The 25,888-nt window shown below is 51.5% G+C and overlaps 1 protein-coding gene across 1 annotated transcript; it reads left to right on the top strand.

The window, feature by feature from the left end:
- The first annotated feature begins 333 nt into the window (after positions 1–333).
- On the top strand, positions 334–25,622 carry RGMA (repulsive guidance molecule BMP co-receptor a). The gene is made up of 4 exons (XM_030457383.1): positions 334–655; positions 7,674–7,789; positions 20,198–20,709; positions 23,271–25,622. The coding sequence occupies exons 1-4, from the start codon at positions 642–644 to the stop codon at positions 23,970–23,972; spliced, it is 1,344 nt and encodes a 447-aa protein (XP_030313243.1). The 5' UTR covers positions 334–641; the 3' UTR covers positions 23,973–25,622.
- Positions 25,623–25,888: the final 266 nt, after the last annotated feature.

Below are 25,888 nucleotides of genomic sequence, written 5' to 3'. Positions count from 1 at the left end.
TCCCCACTCCTTCGAGGTGGGGAGGTCACCCTGCCAGCCCCGCGCTGCCTCCCTACCACCCTGGCAGGCTGCGGAAAGAGATGGGGTGCTGGAGGAAAGGACAGACTGGACCCACCACACTCCCCTCCCTACCAGCTGCCCCTCCGCCCGACGGGGGGAACCGCGCCTGCTTCGCCCCCCCCCTTCCCCTCCGCCGCTGCCGGGGAACGACGCTGCCCAACGTGTGCGGAGGGGAAGGAGGGAGGGAAGGAGGGAGGGAGGAAGGAGGGAAGGAGAGAGGGAGGGGACCTTCCTATCTGGCTCTATCTCCTCCGCTGCCTCTCACATGCTCCGGGCGGGCGATGCGGCTCCCCGCGTCCCGCTGAGCGAGGCCGCGCTGCTCCGCGCCGGGGCAGGGGGGGCTGCCCGCGCCCTGCGCTCGGCCTTTACCCCCCTCCCCCCCCCCCCATCCCCCCGCCACCGCTTCTTATACCTTTTTTTTGTTGTTTTTTTTTTAGCTATTTGGTTTTATTTTGTTTTGTTTTATTTAATTGTCTTGGCTGCTATTTGATTTGATTTTTATCTCCCTTCTCCTGGGGAAAAAAGAAAAAAAAAAAGCCTCCGCTTCCTACACCGATCCCCCCAGCGGGCTGGAGAGGCTGATGCGGCCGCTAAGGTAAGCGGGGGCGGGGGATTACGCGTGGCCCCCCGCCACAAGCTGTCCCGGCTCCCTGCATGGCCCTTCCTCCCCGGGACCTGTTGAGGCTGGCGCTCCCGCTCCCCCGCTGCCTCCTCCCTCCCCAGCCGCTTTTAGGAAAAAACCCCAAACCTTATTTTTTTCTGCCCAGCTCGCTCCCTCTGTCCGGCTTGATACTAGCCTGGCATGCATGCGGTTATTCATTTCTCCTCCTTTCTGGTGGTTGCCACTAAAAATGCACCCTGCTGGGCTAAGTCAATCGATTAATTCCTTGCAGACCGCTGCTGAAAACTGAAAATATCCTCCCCAGTATTCTCCCCGTTCCGTTGGATAGCTCATCACGAGGCTAATCGCGATTATCGAGACCGGGGCGCTTCGTTTGCGGAAACACCAAGCTATTCCCTAACTCCCCCACCTTGGTGGCAAGGCGCTGGGGAGTTTTGGAAGCTATGAGGAAAAAAAGAGGGGGGTGACAGCTGGACAGATGTGGGACGTGGACAGGGACGACCACATCTGCCTGTGCGCAGGGAGAGGACCGGCAGCTGGAGCGTGTCTGGCCGGGGGGGACTTGGCTCCCGGTGAACCGGGTCCCTAAAGGGTCCATAACCTCAGGGGGGCAGAACATACCCCCCAGTCAGGACATTTCCGAGGCACCAGGCAGTGCAGCCCCTGTTTAGGACTTGGCATCTGCACTGGGACCGGAGCGTTGCCCTCCCCGAACAGTACAGGCATGGAAGGAAACCGGGCTGTGTTTGCAAGACAGGTGCTTTTTGTTGTGGTGGTGGTTGCGAGGCAGGAGATGAAAGTTTGGTGTTGTTTTGATGTGATTCTTGATTGCTGCCTGTTGGAGTAATTGCATCGCAATTGCTCAGAGGTAGAATCAATTTCCCCAAATTGAGATTTTAATGGGAGCTCGCAAGCTGCTGTTATGTCATGTGGTTTAAGGCGGCGTTGGATTGCATTTATTTTATAAACTGGATAGTTTTGCAGACGGCGCAGGGATAACAGCACCACCCAGTGGGTCCAGCCCCAGCCCAGCCCTAGATCCAGTCCCACTCCCAGCTCCAGTCCCAGCGCAGCCCCGAGACGGGTACACTCAGGAGGATTCCCAGTGCCACCTCCGAGCTGCTTCCCCTCCACAAAAAGCTTCTAGTTTCATTTGCCAAAACACCTACAGAGGTGGTGGATTAAAGTTGTTTAGGTGTTTTGTTTTGGTTTTTTTACCCGTAAGAAGGAATGGCTCTCAGATACTCAGGGCAAAGTTTTAAATCAGCTGATGACACTTGGTGTTTCATGACTGAGACCGCAGGAAAGGTGCCCTGTGGTAGGATGTATTTCTGGCCATGGCTGTCACAACTGACAGAAGGGAACCTGGGAAAGGTGGTTTTCCCATAGGAACCCTCAAACACCCAGTTCTCAATCAGTTGAAGACACAGATTTGCAAAGGCACAGTGCCATCCCTCACCTTTAAATGAGATCCAGGTGATGTCCTTAGCTGACCTGTTGGTTGTGGGGGCTAGAATTGGAGAACTATGTTTGCACCTTGTTGAGATACCAGTAACTTGCAAAAGCAGCAGAGATAGACTGTCCCACTACATAGACTGGTTTCTGTCTCTGCTGATAAACATCCAGTTCTCTGCAGTTCCTCTGTGCTGTTTATTTTTTGGCAGTTTAGATTTATCCATCTTTTCTGCTGAGCTGACATTTGGCCATTTGAACTTGCGCTTGAGAACCTTCCAGCCCACCTTTTTTTTTTCTTTTTTTTAAATTGAGAGTGGAACCCAGATGTGAAGAAGATACACTAAGGAGAGTGCTTGATATTTACCCCAAGGATAAACCTGGGCCAGGAAGACCAGCTCCCTGCAGAGAACTAAATATACAGATGGTGAATTCCAGCCAGCCCTCCAAACAGTGCCGAACAAAGGATGGTTACATGCTCTCATGTGTAGGAGTCAGGCTTCACCCCACAAGGCTTTGCAAGCCATGGAAAGGGAGAGACAGGAATGAATGCCACCAGTCAAAAAAAGTTGATGTGATGAACTCTTATTCTCCCTGCTTGTTTTGGTGTCTGCCATGTATGAGACTGGAAGTTTTCTACCAGCCCCTTGTCCCTTCTCCATGTCCAGCCATGCAAGGGTTTAGAGGTGACTTTCATGGCTGTGAGCTTGTACCAGGCACCTCGAAGACCCCCTGCCCACAGCAGGGTCACCCACAGCATCTTCAGTTGAGGCTGTTCATCAGTTGATCTGTGGATGCAAAGGCACGGGTCAACAAAGCATCCTTACTGTTTTATTTTTTGGTGTTACAAAGCTGAATCTTAGTTCACTTTTGAACCACTGGCCTCTCTATCCTGCCCGATGTTCACAGGGGCAGCTCTGGCAAGGTGAACTTTTCTAAACCAACCAACTCTTCTCTGCCCTGTGCTATGTGGGAGTGGGTTGGTCTTTGAAGTCCAGCTCCATGCCACCACCTCCACCTGCCCTGTTCGGTTACTACCAAAGTTCAGAGCAGGGCACTAATGGGACCTTGGGGGACACTTGCCCTGTCAGCTGCACTGTTGGGCCTTTTACTGAAGACAAGAGGTTAGGAGGGAAGGGGATTTATCCACAGATTCAGCACCTTCAAGGGGCACAGCTCAGGGAGAATTTGCTCATTGCGTCACCCAGGGAAACTGTAAAGTTATTTTTTTAAATGGGTAAAATGAGTAAAAGAGAGAGTAAAATGTGAGAGGTGTGGCTGTTACTTGCTGAAAAGTGAAGGGTTTGGTTTTTGGTTTTTTTTGTTTCTTCCTCAGAGGTTTTTTTTTTTATTAAGGGACACTGCACAGGTGTCTTTTACTTCCATGAACCAATTTTACTTCCATGAACCTTTTCAGATCAGTGGTGAAACCTCCCCAGACAACAGTTTGAGGGTTTCCACTCCCAACTTCCTTTCTTCCTCCTTTAGGCAGCAATTTGTTTTTGCTGCTCACCCCAAACACATTCCATCGCAGGACATTTTGGGATGAGCTTCCTACTCAGGCAATCCCAGGCAGTCCCCAAGAAGTGTTGGTTGAATACCTTGTCCTGAGGCAGAGCTGGGAAAGCCACGTGCTGAAGCTGTGCGGAGACCGATGCGTGAAGAGCTGCCACGCTCCAAGTTCACAGGAGAGCCAGGAGCAGACCAGAAGCCTTCACATCTATTCCTCTAACTACTAGCTACAGTCCTCAGAAATACCCATGTTTACTATTTTAGCCATATAATTAGAGGTTGTGAATAATTCCATTAGGAAGGGGAGGAATCATCTGTAAACCTTAGGGTTCAAATTAGCCACGTTCCTTCAAGCCCCACTGGAAGCCTAGACCCACGCACATGATGCAGGGCAGAGAAAAGTTGAGACAAATGACCCCAGCTGAGTTTCTCCCCCCCACCCCGGGAACTGGGATCTTCCTGCTCCTCCTCCAAAGACCTCAGAGAATGCTACCAGCGAACCCTGGCTGTGAGTTGCATGTCACCCCTCCTTAATGACACCAAACACAAGAATCACTGCAGAGGTGACCACGGAGGTGCCTTTGCCCCCAGAGCTGAGCCGCTAACCCCGCGGTGCCTCAGAGGTGTTTGCATTTCAGTGGTGGGTGGTTTCCCACACGCTGGTTGCAAAAAGCACCGGGCTGGATGCTGCCTAAACCGGGGCTCCCGGCTGGGCTTCAAGAAATAAAGAAGCTGAAGAAAACACAAAGCACTCCATGCTGCCAAGCCTGGATATCCCTATCAAGCAAGGCAGAGATCTACATTTCACATAACCTGCGTTTCAGTGGGTTATTTCAAGTCTTGACCTTAGATTCAGCTAGTAAGAAAAGTGAAGGTTATTTAAAAAAAAAAAACAACAAACCACACATGGAAGGGAGGGGGAGCAGGATTTCAGAAACACACCGTATTTGGGGCCTTTTCCTGCTCTGCATTTACGGTTTGGACACATCTGTTGTTTTCTCCAGCGAGATCTGCTGCTTTGATCGGTGCCAAAAACAGCAATCCCATTTGCAATGCATGATGCAACTGAGCAAAATCAAGGAGAAATTTTTACAAACTGGAGTCAGGGGCACTGGACCGTTGCTTTATAGCAGCACAGTTTTCCCTACACCAGAGAAGCTCCAACAAAGGTTTTATTTTAAAAATAATGCTTCAAACTGGGTTCCAGTCTATCTTTGCAATATGTCAGCTTGCTACAAAAGGGCAGTATCAAAGTGGCTCTTTAAGTCAAACAATCAAACCAACCCCAAAGAAGCTATTTAGCAGCTAGATTTTAAAAGTTCGTAACTCAGATGTTTTTTTTTTAAAGTTAAAAGTAAATAGATCATGCTATATATCACCAGCCAGGATAATAGTAGAAGTGGTGTTTTTCAGCATGAAATAAAAGGAAAGAGCAGCATTGCAAGAGGACATGGTGAGAGCAAGAGGAAGGGATTTGGGGTCTGAAACCCCATCCCCTGGTTCTCTCCCCCCTGCCTAGGCTCTCACTACCTCATGGACCCTCTCCCTCCTCCCTTCAGGCCTCTTCCAGCTCCAGCTGCCTACACATCCCATCAGCAGGCATTTCTTCTTGGGTGGTAGGAGCAGCTGGCAGGGTTTGGACATATTTGCCCCTGTTTGACATCCCCCACAAAGAGGTGCTTCGTGTAGGCGTTCCTCCCACACTGCCTTTGCTACAGGTCTGGATCCGGCCTGCCAGCTTTCATCTCCTGCCCAGCTCAGCCCGGTCTGGCAGCTCTTCTGCATACAGAGTTCCTTCTGACTTTAGTGGACATCATTTGAGTGCAGCTGCAGGAGGATCAGGACTGAGACAGATCTTAAAGTCAAGCAGGCAAGGCCCCAAGATTTCTGGATCCCATCTGGGTCGCAGATGGAAAAGTTTCAGCATTTGAATTCCAGTTGCAGCCTGGAAGCGAAGCCTGGAGTGAAGCTCCTCCTTCATTTGGAAGCAAGGGGGCTCTAACTCCCCAAGGAGATTTAGATAGATGTTGTTAGATCACTTTGCTTCTTGAATATTCACTCCCATCTCCTCTTCCTCACCTCACCTTCCATGGGATATTTGTTGTAGCTGAATTACAGACTCATTCCACAACAGGAGGAAATAGCAAACTCTTCTCAGAGACTTTAAGCTACCATCACTCCAAAAAACATCTTTAGGGATGATTGTGAGGCAGAAGAAAATGGGATTTCCAAAGATAACTAGAAGCAGAGTCAAGGAGCATCCCTGATCTATACCAAGCTGCAGGAAGACAGACCCTGTGTTACAGAGCATTTACAGAGTGGGGAGAAGGGTTGTGTGAAACAACCAGCACTCTTCATTCTTTGTGTAAGATCCTCAAGAGAAGGAGGGTTGAAACATTAGGATGGCAAGGAGGCAGTCAGTAGGGCTGATGATCCAAAGCAGAAGTTGAAGCGTATTACTTAAAGAGTATTACACCCACAGGCACTCTCATTCAAATGTGAAGTTGTTTTAGTTCACAGTGGCTAAAACATCCTCCTAGGGAAACTTCAAACAGATCCAAGTGGGCTGTTCAAGGGGGTGCTTCCCCCTTGGCTTAAACCCTTTCCTGGGTAGAATAGAACACTGGGATGGTGGGGCTGGAAATGCAATTTGCTTACCTCCCTGTACTGTGGTATTGCAGGAAACAGAGGTCAGATTGAAGCCCAGTAGGCAAGTAAATGATGGCTGTGTGCCTTGAGCTGCTGCTTCATCTACAAGGTCCACAAGCAGGGAGGGGGCAACCAGGACTTTCAGCTGCCTGGAGGCTGCCCAAAGACTCCCTTGAGGGGTGCTTACAAAGTGAGACCCCCAGGACAACTGTACCAACACAGCTGGTGGGACTTTTACTGAGAGAAAGCTGAACATCCCGGTCTGTACACATGCAGGTGGTGTAGACCAGACTGTGGTGGAGGTCCTGAGGGAGCATAGGAACTGAGTCCTCTCCATCAATCCTCAGCAGATTGGCAGCTACATTTAGGGACCCCCTGAAAGTTGTCCCCTTTTCAGAGGAGTGTTGGTTTATGGATAGGCATCTGTGAAACTTGCTGTTTCTGAGTCACCTGGGCTTACCTCACCACTGCCAGTGCCAGTGCAGGTGAATGACCTGGGGAGGTTGTGAAACCCTCACACCTCCTGCACAGCGAGGGCTGGAGTGGCATGGAGTTTCTCCTTTTGCCTGGAAGGGCATGCCCCGGGGGACCTGGGACCTCAGCATCCATCTGCAAACTCCGCCCCTCATCAGCATCCCCCTGCCTTAGTTTCTCCCTTCTGCTGTACAATGCCTTTACCCCGAAATTACGTAATTTTTAAGAAATAGAAAGGGCTGTGAAAAAAAGCAAGGGAGAGCGCGATGGGCGTTGAGACCCCAAGGGGGTGGGTGGAAGCCCCTTCCCCAAATTGCAGCTGAGCTGCGGTGCATAAGAGGTGGGCAAAATCTTCAAGCGCCCTTCCCGCAGCCCATCATGCGTGGGACATCGCCGGGCCCCTTTCCCCAAAGAGCAAGGGAAGATTCGGTGACTCGACCACCAGCAAAAATCCCCTCGCCGGGGTCTCCCAGGCTCTTTCTTTCCCTCTCTCCTTTCCATGGCTGCTCCTGCCCCCGCCCCTTCCACGCCGCCGGAGGAGCATGGCCGGGGAGGCGGGCGGAGGGGAGGAGGCGCCGGGAGAGGATGCAGGCATTGGAAGGCAGGAGGGATGATTGATGGTTGGGCTGGTCTGTCATGGGAGGGAAGGAGAAGAGGAGGAGGAGGAGAAAGAGAAAAAAAGTCTGTGTAATCTTTCAGTGCGGAGGCCACCGGAGCCCGGAGCTGGGGCCGCCCGTCCCTGCATAGCTCCGCGGAGCCATGTGGGGCTTCTGATTTTAATTTTTTTTCCCAGTTCTTTCTTTCGATTGATTTATTTTTTTCCCTTTTGTGTTTTGTTGTTTTTTTTTTCCTATTCCTATCTTCTCCTTTTTTTTTTTCTTCCCTTTTTAAACTCTTCTTTCAGGGAGAGGATAGTGGTTAAAGCTCGAGCTGGATGGATGGGTATGGGGAGAGGGGCAGGATCCACAGCCCTGGGACTTTTCCAAATCCTCCCTGTCTTTCTCTGCATCTTCCCTTCAGGTAAGGAACAGCCTCTTTATTTTGAAGATCTATTTTCCCTGTATTTCGCGGTGCCCTTGGATAGCCGCCTCGGTTCCCCCTGTCTCTGGGCCTCTTTCTCCCTCTCTTCGCAGCCGTTTGCCACATGTTTAAAATAAGCAAGTGGGGCTCAGTTTCGGTGTGTGTCCCCCTCCCCGTTCCCTTTTCCCCAAGCAGCTGCGGTGGGTGTTTTTCCTTGACCTCATCTTCTTTGTCTCCCTGCCGCCTCATCCCACAAGGAAGGAGATGGTCGGAATCAAAGCAATTCCCCGGCCAAGGCAGCCGGGGGTTGTTTCTGACAGCGTCAGGCAGGTTACGTTGTTCTCCCATTCCCGGGTGTGCTCTTGAGCCTTGAAAGGCAGGGGAGTGTGTGGGGGGCGGGGGGGGAGGGGGCATCCACAGGTAAACACCCCCGATGCCAAATTTCTGCCCATGAGCGCAGCGGCGGGGACCCCCTGCTCCCAGCCCCCCTTCCCTTCCAGGGAAAAGCTGGAGGGAGGTTGCGGAAGGAGGAAAAAAAGAGAGTCGTTGCTTTGTGATTTCGGGAAAGGGGGGTGGGAGGCTCCAGGGCCCCGCGGAGGGGGGAGCAGGGCCCCGGGGCTCACCTGGGCCGGGCAGCACGGCGGAGGATGCGCGGGCGGCACGGAGCGGGCTCCCCCTTCTCCCCGCCACCCCCCCCTCCCTTTCCCCGGCCTCTGGATGGGCTTTTTAGAAATTATTATTATTTTAGGGATGGGGGTTCGCGCCATTATTTCGTTGGAAAAGTTATCTCGGGAGCTGTAGGGCTGTCCAAGGGTGGGATGGCAACCAAATGGTCCGGCAAGCAGCGGCTCCCCCGGTCGAGCCCTCTCCTGCCCGCCCTTCCCCACGCACCCCCGGCCGCTCGCACCTAGTGCTGGGCTCTGCCTCCCCCCTCCCCAGCTCCAGTTTGTTTGTATTGTGTCAGAAAAGGAGAGAATTTCAGAATTACAGCTGAAAACGCCATCTGTTTCCAATGAATCCCCCATAGTTTTTCACAATGTTTTTGGCAGATCTCTGCCTGCAAATTCCTTCAAGCCCTGAGTGCTTGTTTTTGTTGGGGGAGGGGAAACCCAGTCCACAGAGGCGGATTTGTTCCTTCCAAAACTCTCCAGTTTCTTTACCTCCTTTTTTTATTTTTTTTTTTTTTTTCATTTGCAAGGGGGGGAAAAAGGAGAGAAAGCAGAAGGGAGAAAGAAAAGCCCTAATGCTTAAATCTCCTCGTTTATCTTTTTAATTTAGCAAAACTTTCCCCTTAACAAAAAATAAAATTATTTTTTAAATCGTCTCTGCCTTTCTTTTGCATAGCCATAGGTGAAGCAGTCTTGCACACACATGGAGTAAATAAATAAATAAGTAACTGCTTTACGCCCTTCTCCCTCCCCTCCCCCGTCCAGTTTGCCCTCCTAGCCCTATTGTAGGAAAGCCTTTCCAGCACTGTCCTTAGCATTGAGGTGTCCCTCCGAACCCCACTTTTCCTGAGGGACTTCTCAGCAGGCTGGAAGCTGAACCCCCCCCATCTGTGTTTCTTTTTTTTTTTTTTTTTTCTTTTTCTGGACCTGCTCCCATCTGTGTTGCTTAACGCCCTTTTCGGAGCGTTTGAGTTGCAAAGCATTGAGGCTGAGATTTACGGTGCAAGAAAGAACTTGATAGGAGATCTGGCTGCCTGCTTTGTTTGATTCTCCCTTCAGCAGTCAAATAAGGTGCAAAGAACTGGCAGAACGAGGCGATCCGGAGCCCACAGGGACGGGGTGCAGGCGGATAGGGTGCTCCCCATGCACAGGGCTGGGAGCATGGTGGGGGCTTTTGTTGAAAGCTTTTTGGGGTGGGAAGGTAGGAAAAAGGTGTGTGCGCGTGCCCTGACGTATCCATTGCCCCTTTTCCCCTGTGCTTTCTGGGAGTTTCTGGGTTGCCAGCAGGCTCCCAGCCCCAAAGAAGCTTTGCACCCCTCCTGAGAGCCCCGGGTGAGCAGGGCTGCTGGGGGCTGCCCAGATGGGCTCTCAGTGTGTCAGATCAGTGCCTTGCTGAGTCTGTGCCCTATTATTTATTTTCTTAACCTCCTCACTATATGCACACCCCGGGCTGGATTCCCGCTGCTCCTGCTGCTCCCACACCAATGGCTTCACCCACTGCCTCCTGATCAGCTCCTGTTATCCAGCACCCTTGGCCTGGGACCCCTCTGGGTCAGGGTGACCGCTGAGCAATGGGGCAGCTGGGGAAGGAGGTTTGGGCAGAGCAGGCCACTCTTGGCAGTCTCCCAGGCAGAAGTCCTGCTTGAGGCTTGTTCTAAGTCCCAGTGTTGGATGCTCATGGGCACTCTCCCCTCCTGGCTGGGACCCTGATATCCTAGGGATGCTGAGCTAACCCCAGCCTGATTTTTTTGGTACCCACTTACACTTTCAAAATCTGGCCCTTGGTGTTTTGTCCCAGATGTCAGGCTACACTGATAAACTGGGTTTGGTTTTTTTTGCTTTTCCAGTTTGTCTTCATCTTTGCCATTTTGGCTGTAATACACTCCACCCACCCCCAGCCCCTCCTCTCCCCCCCCCCCAAAAAAAAAAAAAAAAAGAGAAGAAAAAATTTGAAATTTCTGCCCTTGGTCTGTCCGGGCAATGCAGCTGATTCCAGATAAGGATCCATCCCTACTGGAGGTGTAGGGGATGGGTTGATAAATGGCTTTTGTTTCAGCATCAGGGAGGGACATGATCACAGTATTAAGCCGAAATTGAGAAGGGGGGGCTTAGAGGCTGATAGAACAACACCTCCCCAGAGCTGTGGGCAAGGTGGAGGCAGGGGAGGAGCACGCCTGTGCGGGATGTTGTCAGGGCAGAGAAGAAGGGAGGGATTCAAACGTAAACCTGGAAATATTTTGGCTTCCTTGTTTTGTTGCTCGCTGGGAGCCGGTCTTGTACTTGGAAGAAGAGTTCTCTGCAATTGCCAGCAAGGCTCATTGTGGGGCTGGAAGGAGGTGCTTTGTTTTTAATGCAGATGGGGTGAACTTGTTGCTTTTTTTTCCACAGAAAATCCTGAAATTCCCAGCCCTTGGTTACTGGAAATCAGGGGATATTGAGTGACTTTGGGTTTATCATGGCAGCAGCTGAGGTTTCCTTCTTTGTGGCCTGAACAGCTGCACTGAGTCAGATATGCACATGAAAGTGCTTATGGGGCTGGGCAGCCATAAAAACTTCCTAACCTGGGGGCTCTGCTCTGTCTCGGCACTAACCTGCTGCCATGGAGAGTTGGGCTGCAGCACTGGATCAGGGCTTAGCAGCAATGAGTTAAACAGTCTCCTGTCTGGCTCCCTGATGGACACATCTCATAAAAAAGCTGTAGGCTCTGGCAGAGTGATGCTCAGCCTGAGGTAGCCCCTCTTCTCAGCCCATCAGTTCTTTGGGAGAGCCCCAGCCAAATCCTGTAGCTCCCAAGGGATGAATGTGAGCAGGACAGCAAAGAAGGTCAAAAGCAATGGGTTTGGTCCATCTGAATGGCTTGGCTTGGCTTTAATTTGCTTTGCCTTTTGCAGCAGACACCAAACCTGGAATAAAGGGGGAGTGTGGAAACCAAAAGAACCAAAGTGTTGGAAAACCAAAAGAACATTGGGTGCCAGGTGTCTTGAAGAGCAGGGGTGAACTTGGGGCTGCTGCAAGGCAGGGGAGATGTGTGCTGGAGCAAAGAGGAAGGGGTTTCAGGGAGGATGGGGGATGCTCAGAGATGCAGTGATGGTGGGGCAGGTGCCTGGCCTTTTTCTGGCTGTCATGGCAAATCCTGTCTCGATGTTGCAGATCAGGAGTGATCTGTTCAGGCAGGGCCCTGCCTGGCTGTGCACAGCACTTGGAACGCACTTGTAAGAGGAGAGCCCCTAAATGCCTTTAAAAAGCTTTATACCCTGCACTTGGCAACTAGTGGGATGAAAAGAAGAGGATATTTATTTCCTTGTCCATAAGCTCTCAAAATAACAGGGCGTTCGATTGTAGCCTCAAGATTGCTTTGCACTCAAGTGCAGCCCGGCTGAGTAAATCACTGCTTCACCAGCTGAAATTCCTGCAGCAAGGGGGAGAATTGAATTATGGCCAAGTGCAAAACCAGATGCCATCCCCTTGATGAAGTCATCGGGCTCTTACTGCAGAGAACAAGCTGGCTCCTACATACACGCAGCCCTCGTAGGCGCAGACTGAGCCGCTCTGTCTAAGGGGCCAGCATGGTGTGTAGGGCAGCCAGGGGCTGGCGTCCCTGCAGATGTGAGAACAGTAAGTCCTTCAGGGTGGAGCACCAAGAAGGGTGTCCAGTCCCTCTTTCTGCTGGGTGAGCATCCAGGGGAGTTTGGCCACTAAACTCCCAGCAAGGAGAGCTGTCCCTCCGTATACAGGGTTTTTATGGGTCAGGCAGAGAGCAAGCTTCACTTGAACCTCAGGTGCTTTCTCTCTTTCCTTGGTTTCCTCTCCTTCCTGGACAGCTGTTGACTTTGGTCCCCAAAGCCCTAGTAATGATCTACGACATTTTGGTTTTCAGACAAGCTACATTCCTTTTTTTCTTGCCATATATGACACACTCCTTCTGGCCCTTTCTGAGATGATGAGGACAAGTGGTGGGACAGCTGAGGGATGGATCCAGGCTCTGGGCTTTGGTCTCACTGTGCTGGGGATGGGAGGGTGCCAAGCAGTGGGTTCTGTGGGGGTGGGCTCCAGTCAAGAAGTTAATTCTTCTCTTAGAATTAAAACCTGAGCCCAGGGGGCTAGCAATCAGATGCCTTCAAAGATAAATAAACCACTGAAGGTCTGTGGCTGTGAAGCAGGAGCAGATACTATGGCTTCCACAGGGCATCAGTGATGGGAAATGAGTCTGGTGCTGAGTGGGAACCCAAACCACAGGAGGGATGTACTAGGTCCCTGTGTGTCCCCAGGTGTGGCTCAAGCATCGGTTGGGTTCCCCGAGTGGGTTTTCAGTGGGCTCATGGGGGCTGCTCCCTGCCAGCCGGGCAGCTGCCACCCCACGCCCTGCGCGCAAACCAACGCCTCCGATTGAGATGCCGCAATTTTTTTTGGCAGGCATTTAATTGTATAAATTTGCCTCATCCAGATTTATGTGCTCCAGGCTTTTCTCCATCTCCTCGTTTTGTGTCTCATTTACCTTTGCGTTTGAAGGGTTGAAATTTCACAAGAGCATGGCGGAGATGATTATTCCTAGAGGGAATCCACACCTGTGAGCAGAAAGTGTTTCCCTGCCAGCCCTGCTGCGGCCCGGGCGAGGGGGAGGAGGGTGAGGGACCTGCTGCTACACCTGGGGGGCCCCCGGGCGCTGGTGGGTGGCAGCTGTGCCTTCAAAGGCACCCTGGGAAAACAGCTTCAGCGTGGGGAGAGGGATGTCTGCTGGAAACCTGAAACACTTGGCAAATGGGGGTGGATGGTGGACGTGGCCTTGCCTGGGTACTGCTGCTTCAGAGGGATGGGGGGACATGGGTGTTGGTGGCTGGGAGAGAAAGGTGAGGCTGATGTTTCATGCAGGGGGTGAGAGACCAAATCCACCTCTCATCTTGGGTGAAACCTTTCACATGCTCTGTGTCCTTGTCTGTAAAATGGACCACTCCCCTCAGGGAGATTTACCTGCTCTTGAGAACTGTGGGTGAAAGCGGCTGGGTGCTTCCCAGCTGGGAAAACCCAGCTGGTGTGCAGTTCCAGAACCTCTTTCCAAGTCCGCAGCACGCCATGCTGTGGAGCCAGCTTTGTTAGTACCCTTTGGCAGATGAAGAATCAGAGATGGCTGCTTCCCCCTTTCCCTCCTCATCCTCCATCCACCAGCTCATGGTATGTGTTGGTGGAGCAAACCATCTGAAACCATCTGAATCCTCTGAACCATCCATCAGCGCTGCTGCCTCCAAGGTGGTGAAAGCTCAACAGTTTCAGCAAATGCAATGCTGAAGCCTGAATCCCAAGATGAAGTTTTAAGAGCAAAGTCTGTGACTCCGTTGCTGTGAATTCTGGTTCCTCCTTCCACAGTGCCTCCTGAACTTCCCAAGATTTGCTGGTGATTTTTAGAGCAGCATCATCAGCTCATGGCCCTGGGTTCCAGCTCCGTGGTTGATGCCCTCTCCGATGGTGTCTGCTCAACCTTCTCCCTGCGTGGTGGCATTGAGGTGAACATGGAGGAGCAGCACTGGCTGGGAGGGGGGCTGGGGAGAGACACGTTGATCCCTGCTAAGCATGCTGGGTCCAGGGTAAGCTGACTCTGAGCCAAAAGAGCTGACTAAGTGACAGGAACGATCAAGGGCTGCTTCGGCAGCATCCAACACAGCTCGTGCTGCAGCCAATGAAGACACTGACTCCGCTTTTTCCTGCCTGTGCTTGCCCCGTGTCTCTGCAGTGAGGAGAGATGGGGGGCCATGAACTCAATGCTGAGGACAAAAGGGAGTTGGCAGTGGCAGGTCCTCCAAGACGCTTTAGTGATTGACACGGGTTAAAATGGGAGAAGTCCTTCTTTGTCCCTCTTTTGACTTGAATGCGAGAGAGCTTTTTCCCCAGCATCCTCTTGGGCAAGACAAGGACTGGGTTAAAAGAAGCTGCTTGGATTGTGGTCTGCTCTCGGATACATCTAGTGTCACTCCTAACGGCACGTCCTTTGCCTGGATTTAGTGCATCTGCTGCTTTTGCCGGTGGGAAAGAGCACAAACCCCAGGCCCTTGCTTGGAAGGTGGCCCCTCCGAGCCAACCTCCCCATGCACGCCCTTGCAAAATATGAGCTCCAGCGCTTTAAGAGAGTCAGGTTTATTTTTCTCCTTCAGTTCCCTCTTCCTGGTCCTCCTCCCCCCACTTCAGTGCAACTGAAACCTGATCTAATCCCTTTGCACATGGGTAATTTATTGGTCTATTGGGCTTTTCTTGATGGCAAATTGCATTGTCTTTCTTCCTGGGTTGAGGCTTTGGAGCAGTTTGCTGCATTCCTGCAGCTCTTTTCTCAGGGCTGATCTTTCACACCCCCTCTGAGCACAGTCAAATCAGTTTTATTGGGCCTCTTTGTTATGCAAACAAGGCAATAATAACCAGGCTATTATTTTGCAAGATTGTGCTTGATTAACAGTTCAAAGGAGGTCGCTGGTAGAGCCCTGCACTGCCATCGTGCACAAATCCTTTCATGAAGTTTGGGTCAGGTGGCCCTTGGGTCTTCCTCACCCCACGATGCCCTTTGGGGCTGCAGGAGAGCTGCCCCTGCCCACGACAGCTCATCCATCAGGGCTGGGGACAGAACCCATGGGATCATTTCTCTCGCTGGTGCGACAAGGCACTGGCTGATGTGTGTTGGCCCCGTGGCCCATGCAGGCACCAAGATGTGGGTCCAGCATGGTTGGAATGTGGGGTGGCTTGTGTAGACTTTCCCACTGGGACAGGGACAGAGCCAGAGGCTGGACAGAACGGTCTCAGGTCTTTTGATTTTGCCTTGAAATCTTGCTGGAAGGAATCCCATCACCCAGACTTGAGCATTGTGGGATTTTTAACTCTTTTGGGATCATTCTGGTGGTGGTGGTGACAATAGTCCACCTAGGAGCTGAGCAGCCCACATCTCCTTGGAGCTGGTAGATGTCTCTGGTATTTAGCACCTCCAAGGATCGTGCCTTTCCTATTGAGGTGTCAGCATAAATATGTTTATTTAGATTACTAAAATAAATACGTGTTTAGGAGCCTAAGTCTAGGTGCTCAGATCTGAGGCCAAAGGTAATTACGTTTTACTGTGTTCTCCGAAAAAGCCCTTTACTGCATGTGTGAGGTTTGCACATCTACACTTCAGTCCATATATTTGGAAAGATGAGGGGTGATGTATTTGCATCACATGTGGGTGATGAAATACTTTCCAGCCCGTTAGTAACCAAGAGGATATTAAACAACATCTCTTAGCAGTGAACACTTTAAAATGAACAGGTCTGGTTAATATGCACCCAAGAATCTTAAAATAATTGGATTTTCCATACTGAAATTAATTTCCAGTAAATCTCTTTGCTAGAGAAATTACAGGAGAACAGATGAATTGTCAATTTTGTGGAAGTTTTCTGTAAAAGCATCATTAGGGGAAATAAAATCCGGGTAGCATGACACCAACCAGAGGGAAAATAGGGGAGTCTGCTAATTAAAGGACTGTTAAAGTTAGATGTGTGCATGTTGTATGTTTGAACACTTAATTTAACAGTGGGTAATACCACACACTATGATGAGGGCAGAGCAGTACGATCTGGGTTCTGTGCTACCCCAGGCTCCTGAGCACATGGGAGCTCATGGGGATGCTTGTAGGTGGAGGACCAGTGGTTTGCAAATTGGGAGCTCTGGAAAAGGTTGCAGCTAAAGAGTAGTTCTTGGTGCCCGCTGTGGTGCAGTGCCCTGGAGAAAGGGGTGACCTCAGGGGAGCTTTCAGTGCATGTCCCAAGTTGATATGGCCTGTCAGGGTGCTGGGTTTTGCAGGAAGCAAGCCTGCAGGGGAGAGGTCTGATGGTAGGGTTGGGCAAACACCTTCCAGTGAGAACTTAAAAGTGCAAACCGTTTAGCTTATCTAGAGGATTGACAAGTGACTTGATTGCAGTGTTTAAATATCTTTGTGGGAAACATACTGCTTGCTAACAGACCTTTTACTGCTTTAGAGAAAATCACTGGTTCTTTTTTATGTCCTTACAATGAAGTCAGATAAAATCCACTTAGAACCAAGACCCGTGTTTTGTAAAGGTGATAAACTCCTGCAACAGCCCGTGAAGGAAAGGGGTGGCTTTTCAGGACGGGCAGACTGCAGAAGTCCTCTTGGGAGGTATACTTGAACAAACATGGGGCACCACGCTGTGCACAGGGCAGGGCTGGCTGAATTCAGGTGGTTTAATGATTTCTTCTGGCGGTAAACTTTTCCCAAACTGTTGGTTTCAGGATAGTGAAGGAAATCTTGTTCCTGGTCTGAGTAGCACCAAACTGTTGAAAGGAGAAGCTAATGGGGAGGTTGGGAGCTGGCTTGGCTACCGGGGGTTGCAATCACCCATCCTCTGAATTAAGGACCCTTGCGATGGACAAGGGTGGTGGCATCACCCAGCCCCATGGGTGTCTCAGAGATCCCAGGGGAGCCTTGCTGGGTTCCTGCTCGAGAGGGGTTTGTTTCCGTGCTAAGTCATCTGTGGCTGAAAAACAGATCCATTGTGAGTCGATGGAAAATAGATTATGTGAAATTGAATAAACATCGTTTCTTGGCCCGGGTACAAATGAGCCTGCAGTGCTGTGCCAAAGCTGCTGCCAGAGGGGACGAGGCAAAGCCTGCTTGTCGGGAGGGGGGAGATGGTCTTGTCTGTGCTCCTCCACCAGCCATGGTGTCCCCCCTCTTCCCTGGCAGCACCAGGGGTTTGATTTGTCAAACCCAGCGGCCACCAGCGTGGTTGGCGAAGCACCCAGGGGAAAGCCCAGGCGGGAGCAGCCGGGTGGGCGCATGGCCCCGCTCGCACTGCAGCAGCACCTGGAAATCTGGCCTTATATGGGGCCCTGAGTGAAACAGCAAAAGAAGGGACGGGTGCCAAAGCCGGAGCGATAACATCTTAAAGAAGAACGCTCCCCCTTCAGGCCCAGGGAGGAAGGAGATGGGCTCCCCTGCCCTCTGCTTTGTTGGATATGTTCTTTTTTTTTTTTTTTCTTTTTTTCTTTTTTTTTTTTTTTTTTTGATCGGTACCTTATAAAGTCACGAGTGACCCTGGGGCGGTGCCTGGCGTGGGGGTGCGTTCAGCGCTGTCGAGAGGGTGTCTTGGAGCAGCCCACCCTGTTTGTAGGGTGGCACAGCTCATGCCTACATCTCTTGGCACAGGCAGGTGAAGCATGGCCTTAAAGAGCAACAGGCCACGGCTCTATTCCTGCTCAAAAAAAAAAAAAAATCCCATCTGAATAGCAGCCTGGGCTCTGCAAGATGGCTGTGGGATGGGATGCTTTGCACAGGGCATCCCGTTGCCTTACTGAGCTGTCAGGTGAAGTGGGGTGTGATGGTTCTGTCTGTCCAGGGATGTGTCTGTCCTCCAGCTCCTCCCTGGGCTGTGCTGGCAAGTGAAGGCTGCAGTGACAGCGGGTTTGGCCACATGCAACCTCAAGGCATCCTTAAGCTGTACATTAACATAACTACTAGGAAAGCAATGACTTTAATTGCCTAATGCCACAGCTCTTTGGGATAACCTGCAGTAGTGGCACTGGATGAACTCACTCCTGCCTGGTTTTTTGCTACGTCTTCCACTGGGAAGGTCCTGGGGGATCTCCAAAGCTACACTCACAGACAGATTTGACATCCATTTGCCTTATTTTCCATCCTGATAAACCCATGCCATGAGCATCATGCTCTGAAACACCCCTCCTTGCTCCCCTGCCAGCAAACTCACTTGCTCCTGCCACTCTGACTGCACTAAATGCCATCCCATACTTCTGCTGAGTTCAAGCCCTGTGCTAGATACAGAACATCGAGAGCCAGGGTGAGCGGTGCTGGGGAGCTGGGCTGTCCTGCATGCTGGTAAAAATACCGTTTGCATTGCATCTCTAGGAGAAATGCTGAGCAATACACTCCATTGCAAGCCATGGAGTATATCCATCCCAATGGCTGGGATGGAAAGCCCACTGATAAGCAAAGTGTCTGGTGGAAAACAACGCTCTTAGGGCTGAAAAGGACAAGAAATAAAAAATATTCTTTAAATTTGACCCATAAATGCAGATGGCTTAGCAGAAACATAAGCTCATGTCCTAGGTCAGAAGTTTGTTGTCAAGTCACCTTTGTGACCTGACATTTAAAGGCTTTACAGGCTTTCCACAGTGCTTCTTGCACGTTTAGATGGGATGCTGCCAAGACAAAACAGCTTCTGCGTCCTCGGTGCTGTTGCTAGCATCTGAGTTTATTAAACATGAATTTTAAAACTGTGAGGAACCTGTCACCATTTCCTATTTGCACTTCACTCTTGGAAAGGGAGAGGAGATAGGCTCGTTTTTTTCAAGTTGGACTGCTTAGTGTTTTATAGCCTAGGTCTCCCTTTCTGATTTTCCAGCACCAACTCTGTTTAGGTTTCCAGCACTGCAGTGTTTAAAACTAAAACATACTGTTTTCCCTGAAACAATACTGGGGTTTGTAACTTTCTCTTTAAACAAATCTGAAATGTTTTTGGCACAGATGCCTTACCAGCCTCCTTCTAAGCAAACCCTGAGACAGGAATATACGTGTATGCCTGCAAGAGGCTCCACAAAAGCATCTGGAAATGGTGGGGATTTTCTTCTCGGCCTGCTGCCTTTTGTTCTTGAGCCTGTCCTGTCTCCAAGCCCTCCAAGGGGGTCGATTAAAAGGAAAGGAAGGAAAACGCCATGACTTTTAAGTGGTGTGAGCCTGGGTTCACCCAGCAGGACTCCAAATTGGCAGGGACAAGAGCAGTGCCTGTACGATGCTCAGCGATGGCCGTGCTGCTTTCACCTCTGCTCCAGGGAAGCCACGCTGCCTTGAGGGAGCTGACATGGAGGGGGAAAGAAATAAACAGGATCTGAATATTCCTTGCCTCGAGCCAAGCTCCATGAAGACCCTGCTGCCTTTGGCATCTCCCCTGCGTGGGCAGCTGAGGGCGGGGGCTCTGCTGGTAGCCCCACACCCTGCCCTGCCACGCCGGTTTTTCTCCTCCATCTCTTGTTCTCCCTCAGCGGGCCGTGGCGGGGAAGGGGCTCCCAGGGCTGGGCAGCAGTGAGAAGAAAGGGGGGGGTTGGCTCCTGCTTCTTTCCAGGGGGGAAGGGGACTCTGGCAGGCAGTGCTTTCGGTGTGGCTGGAGCTGTGAGGATGGTGGGGTGGCCGCTGGCTCTGCTGTGCTCTGAACTCTGCAAGCTGAAGTGCGTCTGGGGCCCGGCGGTCGTGCAGGAGCTGGGTTTCTTCATACCCTTGAAGGAGGAAATGGAACAGAGATTTTTGCTTTGGTAGAGCTTGGTCTGGACAGAATGCACAGTAAATCATGCAGCACAGAGTTTTGAAGGTCAAACCCTAAAAAGGCATTAAAAACCCCACTGCATCTCCCCTCACTTTAATAACCCTCCCTTATTCCTGCTAATGAATATGTCCCATTCTTCCACAACCTGGTTTCCCCCCCCAGGAGCATTTATCTAAAGGCTGGGTGCTCTTTGCCTTCTTGGCTTAAAACTGGGGCAGATCCTGTTGGTTTCTTTGGCTTTGATGCATGAGAGTTGGGTCATGTGAGAGGGTCATATCTGGTGAGCGCGGCCCCGTCACGCGGTAGAACCAATGTCATGAGTTTGGGCCGCAGGAGGAGGACGACACCAGCCTCCTGCTGGGGGTAGAGTTGGACATCCCCGGGGCAGGCACCACAAGCATATTGACCACCTTGTGTTTTCCTCCTCTCTCCCGCAGTGACGTCTCCATGCAAGATCCTCAAGTGCAACTCTGAGTTCTGGGCGGCCACGTCGGGCTCCCACCACCTGGGCACGGAGGAGGTGCCGGAATTCTGCACGGCGCTGCGGGCCTACGCGCACTGCACCCGCCGCACTGCCCGCACCTGCAGGGGGGACCTGGCCTACCATTCGGCTGTGCATGGCATAGACGACCTCATGGGGCAACACAACTGCTCCAAAGATGGCCCCACATCCCAGCCCCGCCTCCGGACATTGCCTCCTGGGGATAGCCAGGAGCGTTCTGACAGCCCCGAAATCTGCCACTACGAGAAGAGCTTTCACAAGCACTCAGCCGCCCCCAACTACACCCACTGTGGGCTCTTTGGGGATCCCCATCTTAGGACTTTCACGGACACTTTCCAAACCTGCAAGGTGCAAGGGGCTTGGCCGCTCATAGACAATAACTACCTGAACGTCCAGGTCACCAACACGCCTGTGCTGCCTGGCTCCACAGCCACTGCCACCAGCAAGGTGAGCCTTGGGCATGTCCCTGGGAGCAGTGGTGGGCAAGGGCAGAGGTGTTCCTGTACAGCATTTCTCTACAGGGTTTTCTCCACCATTTGCACATGTCCTTGGGAAGGGTAGGACCGGGTGGGAGATCCTTCGAAGTTGAGTGTTTGGTCTTAAATATCAGGTGCTCCATCCTTCCTTTGTCCCCACCTTCACTTAAATGGCCTCTCTTTTCCTCCTGAGCACGTTCAACCCCATCGTGGTTAGCAGGCTGAGATGGCCTCAGAGGGCTAATTTGGCCAAAGTGGGAGGTTGCAAATTAAGAGGGTGCCCACCTGGAAGACTCCAGCATGCTGAGAACATCCAGACTAGGAATAATGGTGGCATCTTATAGGGGACACCACGGTCCAAGCAAACCCAAGCCAGCCCTCCAAGTGAGGATCCAGCTTGCAGGGCAAAGTCTGGAGGGAGCTTGAGCTTCTCACACTGCTGTCTCCTGTGCTTGGGCTCGTAATTGTCTCTGTGGTTTGCAGCCCGGTCAAGGCATTTTGTGGGGCAGTCTGTTCTGGAGGTGCTTTGACAGCCTAAATGACCATCCTGAAGGTACACCTGAAGGCAAACACTGAGAAAATGCAAGTGAAAATCTGTTGCTGTGATACAGCAGGACTTTTATGGCATGGCCCCTGCTTCAGGAGAGTCCTGGAGCTGATGAACTGTTATGTTGCTCCATGGTGCACAAGCTCTATGGCTAATGGGTCACTTTTTGTGCCAAAACCAGGGAGGGTCAGTCAGCTGGAGTCATTCTCTTCCTTTTGGGAGGTGTCTTGTCACCCTGCATCTGGCAGTTGTGCTTCTCCCTGCATGTGGAGGGAAGAGAGTAGCACATGTAGGACAGAGACTGCTTCTCAGCTCTGGATATGATGTTTTTAGCCTGAGCTGGTGCTGGCATTTTGGTTTTGACCTGCCCCTGAGGAACCTCCTTAAAGATTCTTAATAATGCTCTGAACTTCTTACCTACCAAAAGATACCAAAACCTGCTGAAGCTTGCAAGGAAGTAAGCCTTGAGGGAAGTGGTCCTTAAGGACCTCAGGGACCTGCACTTTCAAAGCCTGATTCCAGAATCTCCCTTTTAATTGAGCATTTTCACTCCTTATCTGCCTCACGGGCTTGTGGTGAGGAAGGATTAGTCATGAGATATACAGCATGAGCTGTGGAAAGCATTACTGGGTCATTGCTAGAGGACCATGTGCTGTTGGAAAGGATGGGAAGCTCTTGGCCCATGAGGTTCTTTATGCTTTTGCATGATGTTCTCTGGTCTACCCTTCTTCTTCCAGCCAGAGGCAAGGCTAGGCCTGGAGGAGGTAAAAGGAGGAGATCCATGCAAAGGATAGAGCAGCCTGAAACCCAAGGCATGGTGGTGCCTCATGACATAGATGAGGAGAGGACAGCAGAGCTGCCACAGGAATGGGAGAATCTGAGCACTCAGTAGAGAAGTGAATGGGAGACAGAGACACAACCAAAGTTCTGGACCTCTGGGCTTCTCACCATCACTACTGAGAGCAAAGCTGCTGGGAGCCATCACTGTGCTCAGCCCAGTCCTTGAGGTGCCTTGGTTTTTTCCCTTCATACTCAGGCTTACCTGCTCTGTAGCTGCTGCAGCTGTCTCTTCTCCAGCCCTGCCCCATGCTGATTAGGTCTCAGTCTGCCTCTGCATGAGGCCCACGTGGGAGGAGGTTGCTCTTACCAGTCCTCCTTCATGGGAAGAGGTACAAGAGGAAGAAGTCTGCAAAAGGTGAAAGAGGAAGGATAGTTTGCATGGGAAGAAAAACAACTTTCACTTCCTTCCATGCAAACTCTTATTTTCCTCCTCCTCATGAAGCTTTTCCCCAAAGCCAGGTCAGCCAAGTACTGTGAGGTCCTTCTTCAAGCACGGGACTGTGTTGGAGCCCAGCCAAAGGTGGGGGGGCCATGTTGGGCTCAGTCTATACCCATAGCACCCCTAGAAGGGCCTGGCTACTTGACCATGCCCAACACATGTTTCTCTATGGCCGATAGAACACAACATGGTCTGGGGCCCACAGAAGATGTTGGGCAGTGAGTGGCCAAGGAAAGGAAGAGGTCCAGCCCTTGGCATCTAATTGGCATGGGAGCCCAAGAACTTCCACCATCTCTAAGAGAGGCAGAGCTTTCCCCCCCTCTGCAGTCTGCCAGGCCCTGGAGGCAAGACAGTGCTGCATGTGTGGGCATGCCACCACAGGCCTGTGAATTGTGATACTCCACCCAGCTCCAGCTACAAGGGAGCTCCTGTGTTGCACCAGCAGATAGTGCAGATCCAGTTCAGTTCAGCTACTGGGTCTTGACTCCATAGACAGCATAGACAGTGTCCTCATCCCTGTGCTGAAGCAGGGTGGCTGTGTCTTGAGTGTCTAAAATCTGGGGACACTTCTCAGCATTAAATACCTGTTCATGAACTGAAGACCACAATCCTAGCCTGGCTGAGCAGATGGCACCTGGTGGTGTCCATATGCTCTGAGGTGGTCATCAGTGGTTGTAACCACATTCCTTTCTTTCTTTCTCTTCAGCTCACCATCATCTTCAAGAGCTTCCAGGAGTGCGTGGACCAGAAAGTGTATCAGGCAGAAATGGATGAGCTCCCCGCTGCCTTCGTTGATGGCTCCAAGAACGGTGGGGACAAGCACGGAGCCAACAGCCTGAAAATCACCGAGAAGGTGTCGGGCCAACACATCGAGATCCAGGCAAAGTACATCGGTACCACCATTGTGGTGAGGCAGGTGGGCCGGTACCTCACCTTTGCTGTGCGCATGCCAGAGGAAGTGGTCAATGCCGTGGAGGACCGGGACAGTCAGGGCCTCTACCTGTGCCTCCGGGGTTGTCCACTCAACCAACAGATTGACTTCCAGACCATCCGCTCGGCTCAGGCCACAGAGGGTCGTGCTCGGAGGAAGGGCCCCAGCCTGCCCGTCCCTCCTGAGGCCTTCACCTACGAAACGGCCACAGCCAAGTGCAGAGAAAAGCTGCCCGTGGAGGACCTCTACTTTCAGTCTTGTGTCTTTGACCTCCTCACCACCGGGGATGTCAACTTCATGCTGGCTGCTTACTATGCCTTTGAGGATGTGAAGATGCTTCACTCCAACAAAGACAAGCTGCACCTCTATGAAAGGACACGGGACTTGGCCCCAGGCAATGCAGCTCCCTCGCAGATCCCCTCTGCCCTCTGGGTAGCACTGCTGTGTTTGAGTCAGTTTTGGTTGTGCTTCTTATAGAGGTTTGCTCCTTCACACCTTGGAGCACAGGGAAAGGGGAGCAGGAGGGAACCAGGGATGAGATGGCAGTGCTGGACAACAGAAGGTTGGATATTGGAGCCACACAAGTTGTCCTCAGACCTCAGCCCCTCTCTTTGGTACCAGGTCCTTCACCTTCCCAGCTCTTGCCTGGGAAGAACATGCTGCCGATGGGGCCAGTCAGGAGTTTTTGCAGGACTAGACCTTGTCTGGACCTTCCTCACCTCTCCCTATCCTTCTCCCAGTAGTGTGGATGTTGAGGAGCTCTTACCTCCTTGCAGTGCTCCCCCAGGTCCCAAAAATGCATGTGGTGACTGACACTGGCAGGCATCAACATGGCTTTGTCTTGAAGAGCAAAGCCTGCAAGAAAGGTGCAGAGCAACACGATGGGGCCAAGCCTGGCCAGCACAGCAGGGCCATGCTCTGATTTTCTGGGTATGTCTTGCTTCATCCCACAGAAACTGGTGGGTGCAAGGGGCTGAAATGGTGGTGCATAGTCCAACTCTTGCCCAGCTGCCAGTGCCAGGCATCTTCTGGGTGGAAGGATGACACGGTCCTCAAGCCTCAGCTTGCATTTACTCTGGTGCAAAGGGCATCTCCTATATCAGCCGGTTCATTTGGCTGATTCACTCTGTAGTTGTATTCCTGGCTCCCTTGTCTCTGCTTGGACCCACTGAGGACTCTTGATGGCAACGGGAGAAACCTGGCCAGTATTCAAGCGGTTTCTACAACTTCTGCCTGGCGTTGGATGAATTCCTCATGCCATTTGCCCTCTGATCTCCTCTAAAACTGGCAGCAGGGAGGCTGCTCAGTGGGAGACCTGATCTGCACCTCCCTCCAGTCTTGCACCCACTCACCTGCCGGTGGCTAGACCAGACCCTTGTGTATGGAGCAGGAGCATCACGCTCTGTTTGTTTGCTGCTAGGTCTCTGCTCTGCTTCCTGTCCTGGGGCCGGGACTTGCAACCCCATTGCAGACCAGTTGCACCTTAAGCCCTTCTGGGCTTGAATCAGAAATGGGGCAATGTTAGAAATCCAGCCAGGAGATGGGATGCAGCAGAAGACCCACCCCCCACCCCCAACTGCCTCCAAACATCTGTTCCTGCCTCAAAACCATCAATAATTGTCTTCCCCCACTACACTGTGCTGCCCATCTCCTCTCCATGTTCCTCTGTGGTTCACCTCATTGTTCACTGAACATACAGCAAGACCACCTTTGGCCTACGTCTTGGAGACCTCCTGATGGGTTTCCTCTCCTTTCCTCAGGGGGAAGTTCCCAGAAACAAGCCCCAAAAGATGTGTCACTCTTGGGGGCACCTCCTGTTCTCAAGGGAGGTCTCTGGGCATGATGAGACAAGCTAGCACCAAAAGAGGTGGGAACAGGCTATATTTGGCAGTCTGAACTGGTGTCAAGAGGCAGCCTGGTGTAAATACTCAACGTGACTTCATTGTGTCCTAACAGCTCTCGAGCTCCATTTGTAAAGCAGCAGAGAAATGCAAAACTGTGTCAATGGATGTAATTTATGTTGTCTCTTTAATATATAGAGCCCTGGCATTGATCTCGTGTGACTGTACAGATGAAGAGATGTAATTGTTTTTTAAATGTTTAAGGAAAACAAAACAAAAAAAAAAAGAAAAAAAAATATGTGTTTACTACTTTGCTCCTTGCTTTGTTTGCTGGTGCCCCAGGTATTATATTCTGTTTAAGGGAGATTGTGAAATAAGGATATCACAGTTTGGAGGCACTGAGGACAGCAACCACTGGACTGCAGCACAGGACAGTTTAGTTTCCCAGAGCACTAACTGCTCAGCCAGGCCAATTTGGACTTTTTGTTTCCTTTGTTCAAGAAGCAAGTTTTTGTCTTCCATAGAAACTCAAAATGCAAATTCTGAAAACCA

The sequence above is a fragment of the Calypte anna genome, chromosome 10 (assembly GCF_003957555.1).
Source record: "Calypte anna isolate BGI_N300 chromosome 10, bCalAnn1_v1.p, whole genome shotgun sequence".
In the NCBI taxonomy this organism is placed as follows: Eukaryota; Metazoa; Chordata; class Aves; order Apodiformes; family Trochilidae; genus Calypte; species Calypte anna.
Note: the sequence above shows the minus strand (reverse complement) of the source record. Positions and strands in the feature narration are given on the sequence as shown.

Coding starts and splice junctions, on each gene's coding strand:
- RGMA (XM_030457383.1), top strand. Junction 7,790..20,197: donor TCTCTGCATCTTCCCTTCAG/GTAAGGAACAGC, acceptor TCTCTCCCGCAG/TGACGTCTCCATGCAAGATC. Junction 20,710..23,270: donor CAGCCACTGCCACCAGCAAG/GTGAGCCTTGGG, acceptor CTTTCTCTTCAG/CTCACCATCATCTTCAAGAG.